A 7,714-nucleotide genomic window follows, 5' to 3' on the forward strand; every position below is an offset into this window, starting at 1 on the left:
ACTCAAATCATTTAGTTTACTTTAAATAAAGAAGTAAATTAATAAAGGATCTCTTTTTTCAAAGGGTATTTGGCTGAGCCAGCCTTTATTTGAGCGTAATTATTCAGGAAAGTGGTCAGTGACAGAGAGGAAGACCTGCAGCTCAGGTCATCAGGCTGGGCATCAAACCTGCGAAGGCTGCGTGAAGGACCAAGTCCTCCTTATATGGACCGCTCTGCCCCTGCACCACCACAGCACCCTGGAAGCCGTCCCTCCTAAACCTGAGTCATGGTGTCAGACGAGGGATACAGATATGGGAACAACTTTATTATTTCAAGTAAAGTAAAAGTAAAAAGGTCCTTTAAGAAAAAGATTTGTAACTTTTAAGTTAGAGTATTTAGAGGACACTGTAAAAAGAGTATTAGGCCAAAATATTTAGATTGGAGCTGCTTAAAAAGTTTGAGTTGACTTTCTGTAGAATTAAGTCAAAGAGATTTTAAATGTTTATTAGAACAAAATAAATGATTTGAGTAAGAGTGGTTTAAATTTGTCATGTTAAACCCCCTTATGAATTAAGTTATAAAACCTTAGCAAATTGAAGTGGAAGGACTTAATGAATTGAGTTGGATGATTATAATACAGAGTTATGAAACTGGCATTGAACTCAATTGTTTTAAGTCAAAGTGAAAAGTTCCTTTAGGTTAAAGATTTGTAAAGTTTTGAGTTAATTGAACACAAAAAAGTAAGTTGTCATAGCAAAAGAATGAAGTGAAATTAATGTAAATAAGTTCATAAGATGAACTGCAGCCCAAATACAGAGAGAACGGGTTAACCACTACAGAGCCTTTCATGGTACTACAGTCATGAATTCACACCACCAAACTTCTGGAACAAACCTTGACTTGCAGATTTTCTCATTTTCATATAAGGTGAGATTTTCATGAATATACAGGGTCCTTAAAATCAGTGTTAAATGCTAAAACCATTACATGTTCTGTAATGACCATCTTGTTCTGTATTATTTATTTTGGTTTACTCCTGTATGGTTATTGTTTTTTTCTCATTTAACCGTTTATTAGCATTTTTCATAACATATATGAACAATTCACATTACATAACATGAAACTTTGACCTTTGTCCCGTCCAGTTTGTCCGGTTCTTTCTCTATTTGTTGTTGCTGTCTTTTGTCTTGAATATTGTCCATTTCGTCCACTTTTCTTCCAATTGTTCTGGTCCATTGTTCATAACAAGGGCGTCCACCTGTCCTCATTTTCTCATAAAAGCTTTCTTGAGTTCATGCCTCTTTGCAAGTCAAGTTCCTTCACAGGGGAGGCTAAGTGTGCTCCCCACATCATAATCCTGCCTCCACCAAACCTTACTCTTGACACACAATGGACTCTAACAAATTATTTTCCTGGCAACTTTCAAAGGCAGGTTTAACCATCCTGAGTGTGTACACATTGTTGTATAAACATAAAGCCGCCCACAGAGGTGAAAAATATAAAGAAAAACTATTTGGAAATCCACACATCTCGTATTTTACTGACATTGTGGTGGATCAGATTACAACCATAAACCCTTATCAACTTATTAGAAATGGCCTAATGAAGGTTTTTCTGACAGTTTCATGTATCAGTCTCCATATTTTTGCTCATTTTATCCAGAGACTTGAAAAATATAATACAGATATAATCAAATCAGAGTCAGATGTTCCCAGATGGCTGCTTGGCTCTTATTTCACTTTATTTTCAATTTCCCCCACATGTACTTCAATATGGAGCCAATTCCTTCATCTCCCTTTTTCTTTATTTCCTCTAGCTTTTGGGCCTTCTTTGTTTCTCCATTTTCTTTCATCTTATCAATCAAGAAGTCCAAGTGGACAAATGTGGACACAGAATTAACTTTAAGAGCAATCTGCTCCAGATTGACAACATGTTGGAAGCACTCTTCAAGCAAATTAGATTTCTCTGCTTTCAGATTTGTGATCTCACCCTTAAAACTTTCTAAAAAGCTCAAACGTCTTTGTATTTTTGATCTTTTCCTTATGTCTTCCATATTCCTCTGAACTTTCCTTGTTCTTGTCACATATCTCCACTTTCCTTTCACATGAACAGATACGGGACATTTTGAAGAGCAAACAGTGCAGCGGCCATCTTTCATCACCTCGCAGTCTTTGGGGAGTTTAGTACACCCAGAATAGTGACAGTTCTCCTCACAGACGGTGCAGCACACAGCTGCTTTAAAGAAAGACGCCTCACCTTCAATAAGTTCTTTATCTTTGTAGGCTTCATCTACCTCCACAATTAACTTCTTGTTAAACCTCATCTCTTCTTTGTGTTTCTTCATAGCTTCTTGAATCTGCTTGATTTCTTTCTGTTTCAGTTCAGTTAGTTTGATTTTCTCCTGCAGGTTCTGGATGGAAGCTGTCAATCTGATGAATGAGTTAAAGCCGACTGCGACCTGCAGCTGCTGAGCTGAGACCTTTTGAAGAAAAGCTGTGAATTGGCTCATCCCCTTCTCTGTCAGGCTCCATGCTTCTTCCAGGTCTGTGCTAGTTTTCTCTGTTCGGGCCTCATACTGACGATTATTGAATATGAAGTAAGGACATTGACTTCCTCCAGCCTGAAGACCCTTGACAGAAATGCTAGGTGTTGTTCTACCTGAGTGAGTAATGAGTGCCACTGTGTTTTTCTCCAAGCTTTTTCCAAACAGAGACATCACTGAATCAGACACGTATGACAGCTGGTCGCTCATTTTCGTTTCTGTTGCTTTCATCACCACACCAACCGCATGAACCTCGTGGATCCCGTCTTCTAACCGGAACAAGTCAAACAATCTTTGATTGATGATGACGTCATGTCGAAGTCCGTCTGTGTCTCTATAACCAGGCGTGTCGATGATGGTGAGAGAGTAGGGCAGAGTTTTATTCTCAGAATCAAAGATCTCATACATGATCACATCCGACGTTGAACTTTGACCTCCATCTTCTATGATCCGATACCAGGCCTCATCCTGCCACCTCACTCCCATGGCGTAGTTGACCAGAGCGTTGATCAGAGTAGATTTCCCTGCTCCTGTTTCTCCAACAAGCAGGATGGTTTTGTTTGGCTTGCTCTGTTTTTTCTTACCAAAGGTCACTCTGGTCAGGGTCTCAACAGTCTCTTTTCTTGTTCTAAGCTGGTAGACAACCGGAGTTCCTGGGCTGATGACATCACTGTTACAGATTATATGTTGTATGGATGTGCTGTCAACCCTGTACAAAAAACAGAAATTAAGGTTTGAGATAAAGATTTTTAATTTGATGAAAAACATGCAGAGATAAATCTGCAGTCTAGCCTTTTTCCAACTTTTACATTTTAACATGTTATAGAAAGAAAAAGATTTGTGCTAAAGTAATGAAAATTAAACAGATAAAGACAATTTTACAAGCTAAAGATAAAATGCTATGTAGTCCTAGAATCATTTAAAACCCAAATCTCTAAAAGATCAACCAGACACAGAAAATAAAGCAAGATGGATCTAAGATATAAAGTCCTGTCCTATTTCTAAGGCGATATGTGTGAAGTGTTGAAATGTGTTGTTGAACTTTGGATTGTTTCCTTTAAAGTTCTGGTGTTTTTGACTAGAATATGTCATTTAAAGTCCATATTGGACATGTGTCAAGTATTTCCTTTTTCATCTCTGGAATATTGCCAGGAGTGATGCTGAAAAAGTCGTCCATCCACTTGTTACCTCAAAGCTGGACTAAGTCTTTACTCTCAGGATGTCGACCAAATAAAAACCGTCAGCTGATCCAAAATGCTGCTGCAAGAGTTCTGATGAAAATTAAAAACGGAGACCATATTATCTTATATTAGCTTCAATCAGAGATCCGATTGGTCCAGATGTTCCCAACAGAGCACTTCACTCTCAGACTGCAGGTTTACTGATGGTTGTTATTGGAGGCCAATTTATTGCCATCCAGATCAAGTGATGGACTAAGCAGATTATTTTTCCAAAGCTCTCTTCCAAAAACAACTTCTGTCTTGTCTGATTTCAAAATAAAGTTTAGAGTCATCCGGATTTTAATGTCCTCAAGATATGCCTGTAATCTACCGAAGGGTTTGGATTAGAAACCAAACACAGACACAAGTGGTGTTTTTTACTAATGGGATTGATTGAAAATGTTTTATATTAACAATAACCTACAATTAAACATGTTTTTCAGACAATAAAACATTTTACACATTAAAAAGCTAAAACCTTGAGCAGTCTTCTTAACCATGCTATTTTCTGTTAACAGACAGTAAGGACCTTGTCACGTGTAAGCTGCTAGTTAAACATGTTCTTAAATCTTAATAAATGTTGGACCTACTGGCATCCAATGACTGATTTGGCTCCTCCATCCATTTGGTTGTCTATCATTTCTAGTTTATGGACCTTCTCTGTGTCTCCGCCATCCTTTATCTTCTTGATCAGGAAGTCCAAATTGATGTATGTGGAAACTGAATTCACTTTGAGGAGAGTTGGATCCAATTTGATGGCACATTGATAAGACTTTTCTATCAAAGTTCCCTTCTTTCTGTTCAGGTTTTCCATTTCCTTCACTAGAGTTTCTGTAAGGTTTGTCTCCTTTGTGTCTGAATTACTCTTGAAATATCTTTGTTTTATTTCCTCCCTGGTTCTCTCAACTTTTCTCGTCTTGGTCACATACCTCCAGTTGCCTTTAACGTGTTTTGATGCAGGACATCTCCCAGTACAAACAGTACAGGATGCTAATTTCATGACCTCACACTCTTCAGGGCTCAGGGCCATCGTACATCCAGGAAAGTGGCAGTTCTCCTCACAGACGGTGCAGCACACAGCTGCTTTAAAGAAAGACGCCTCACCTTCAATAAGTTCTTTATCTTTGTAGGCTTCATCTACCTCCACAATTAACTTCTTGTTAAACCTCATCTCTTCTTTGTGTTTCTTCATAGCTTCTTGAATCTGCTTGATTTCTTTCTGTTTCAGTTCAGTTAGTTTGATTTTCTCCTGCAGGTTCTGGATGGAAGCTGTCAATCTGATGAATGAGTTAAAGCCGACTGCGACCTGCAGCTGCTGAGCTGAGACCTTTTGAAGAAAAGCTGTGAATTGGCTCATCCCCTTCTCTGTCAGGCTCCATGCTTCTTCCAGGTCTGTGCTAGTTTTCTCTGTTCGGGCCTCATACTGACGATTATTGAATATGAAGTAAGGACATTGACTTCCTCCAGCCTGAAGACCCTTGACAGAAATGCTAGGTGTTGTTCTACCTGAGTGAGTAATGAGTGCCACTGTGTTTTTCTCCAAGCTTTTTCCAAACAGAGACATCACTGAATCAGACACGTATGACAGCTGGTCGCTCATTTTCGTTTCTGTTGCTTTCATCACCACACCAACCGCATGAACCTCGTGGATCCCGTCTTCTAACCGGAACAAGTCAAACAATCTTTGATTGATGATGACGTCATGTCGAAGTCCGTCTGTGTCTCTATAACCAGGCGTGTCGATGATGGTGAGAGAGTAGGGCAGAGTTTTATTCTCAGAATCAAAGATCTCATACATGATCACATCCGACGTTGAACTTTGACCTCCATCTTCTATGATCCGATACCAGGCCTCATCCTGCCACCTCACTCCCATGGCGTAGTTGAACAGAGCGTTGATCAGAGCAGACTTTCCTGCTCCTTTTTCACCAACAAGTAAAACAGTTTTATTTGGTTTGTTCACTTGTTTTCTACCAACAGTGACTCTGGTCACTGTCCCAAAGTTAGCTTTTGTGGTTTTCTTTTGGTAGATGGCAGGACATCCTGGGCGGCTTGGTGCCCTGTGGAAGATAAAGCAGGAATTAGACTTTGCTTAGGAACATATATTACTTGTATTGAACATTGTCAGTAGGAGAGTTTTTCTGACAAACATTTTTTTCAGTGAATATTTTTAAAAATAATAATAAATCTGTTATCTTCAGAGATATTCCTTACTCAGCTCCCACAGAACATTCAGAGACCTCTGGCTTTCCTAACTCCACCAGGTCGCCACAGAACCATCTGCTCACCTTTGGCTTAGTTTTTGTGATGTCACTTCCCCTAATCCAGAGAAATTCTTGGATGAGTTTGGCTAAATTGGAGGATTTTTGCTACGTTTCCTTGTGTTCAGCCATGCTTCTCACTCTTTTCCGTCCGATAAAGACAAGATCTCTAATATCCTGGGTTTAACTGGTAAGGCCTTAAGATGGACCACAGACCGCTTTTGGAAAAACCCAGTTTTTGACGACTCCTTTCAGGAGTTCATGCAGGAATTTCATTCTACATTTGATGTAGACACAAACAGGTCTGCTCTTGGCAGCAGGTTGTGGAAGATCAAACAAGGTAATGATGGGGAGTGAAAAAGCGGCTCATAAAAGCCCATATCCTCAGACTGGACTCTGTTTACGTCTGCTTCATTTGGGCCAACATTGGAGGGTTCTGGGTCCACCTTACCTGTAACACATTTACTGGTTGCCACTGTAAATATGTGGGTTAATCCAGAGGGTTCCCCTGTAGATGCAGGAATACGGATGGATAAAAACTCCTGGTTTCCTGACCTGCTACCCTGATCTCAGCGCTTTCCCCAGATCACTCATAAAACAAATACCGTCTCCCATTGACCTCTTCTGCTTTCGAACCGGCAATGCCACTCACTAAATTAGACCTTTGCTGTGTCTATCACCTTGTCTGCATCCGACAAAGGGATGAGAGAAAGACGACCTTCTAGAACCCCGTCGGCCATTTTGAATAATTTTTCATTGCAGGCCCTGGTAGAGTGGAGTTCAGTTGCTGCAGTCACAAGCCAAACAAGGCTTGTTGATAATCTTGTTTGATTTGAGCAAAGAACGTTTCATGTTTAGAGGGATAGCTTTCCAGTCTCTTTAAAGATTTCACAAGAAATGTGAAGGCAGGTTTTTTGCCCTTTACATTCTGTCCTCCCAGCAGAGGCTTCGTTTACTTCTTACTAGCAGTCTCCACTGAGAGCTCTTCTTACCAGACACAACTGTCACTTTAATGGGAGCAGTGAGGTCTGACATCTTACAATGGACATTTTCTACTGACTCGTATAAAAAGGCATAAATAAGATATAAATATTTTAAGTGCAATTTCTATATCAGTTTGAAAATATACAAATATGATTTATTTTGTTCCTATCTGACTGCATATAGCTGTGTAGGTTAGTGCTACTCACGTTCTGTCCATTGTTCGCTCTGCAGTGGGAAGCAGCTAGGGTCTCTCAGATGTTTAGGAACCTGGATAATAAAACATGAAACCAAAGTTTTTCCAGGTTAACGTAAAATGACATGACCCTTTTTAATTCTCATTTTGGTGCAGAATATCAACAGTATGTCCTCTAAATGTGCTTAAAGTCAAAGACTGATTTGTGTATCTCCAGGCTCCTACATTTAAATCCCCGTGTGCCTCATATGTAACAATCATTAATCCACCAAACAGGTCACATCTTGGCCTGAGGCTTAAAGTGAGGTTTCCTTTGGAGGGATGTACTGACTTATGTTAGATTTGGTAATGAAGACCTATATGATTCAGAGGGAGAAGTCTTATGAGAACGGTCTGTTAGCTGACACCAACATTAATATATCCCGACATGTTTGCAGAAAGAGTCATGAGAGGCAACGGCTCAAAGTCAGACGTTGTGGTGGAAATATGTAGCTTTGTAACATTGCATCCATTATCTGAACACCTTGATGGGC

The 7,714-nt window shown here is 39.7% G+C and overlaps 1 protein-coding gene across 1 annotated transcript; it reads right to left on the bottom strand.

Annotated features, from left to right (window-relative positions):
- Positions 1-689: 689 nt before the first annotated feature.
- LOC106934475 (uncharacterized) lies at positions 690-7,678 on the bottom strand. The gene is made up of 3 exons (XM_015014399.1): positions 7,195-7,678; positions 4,334-5,803; positions 690-3,232 (listed from the first exon to the last, which is right to left on the bottom strand). Exons 1-3 carry the CDS (start codon positions 7,203-7,205, stop codon positions 1,717-1,719), a joined length of 2,997 nt encoding a protein of 998 aa, XP_014869885.1. The 5' UTR covers positions 7,206-7,678; the 3' UTR covers positions 690-1,716.
- Between the last annotated feature and the right edge of the window lie 36 nt (positions 7,679-7,714).

The sequence above is a fragment of the Poecilia latipinna genome, unplaced genomic scaffold (genome assembly GCF_001443285.1).
Source record: "Poecilia latipinna isolate Pla-1442-1.1 unplaced genomic scaffold, P_latipinna-1.0 Scaffold1812, whole genome shotgun sequence".
Classification (NCBI taxonomy): domain Eukaryota; kingdom Metazoa; phylum Chordata; class Actinopteri; order Cyprinodontiformes; family Poeciliidae; genus Poecilia; species Poecilia latipinna.

Excerpts from the sequence above, each read along its gene's own strand:
- LOC106934475 (XM_015014399.1), bottom strand. Across the intron at positions 3,233-4,333 it reads AAATCAGTCATTGGATGCCA|GGTTGACAGCACATCCATAC; the intron begins GTAGGTCCAACA and ends TTTTTTGTACAG.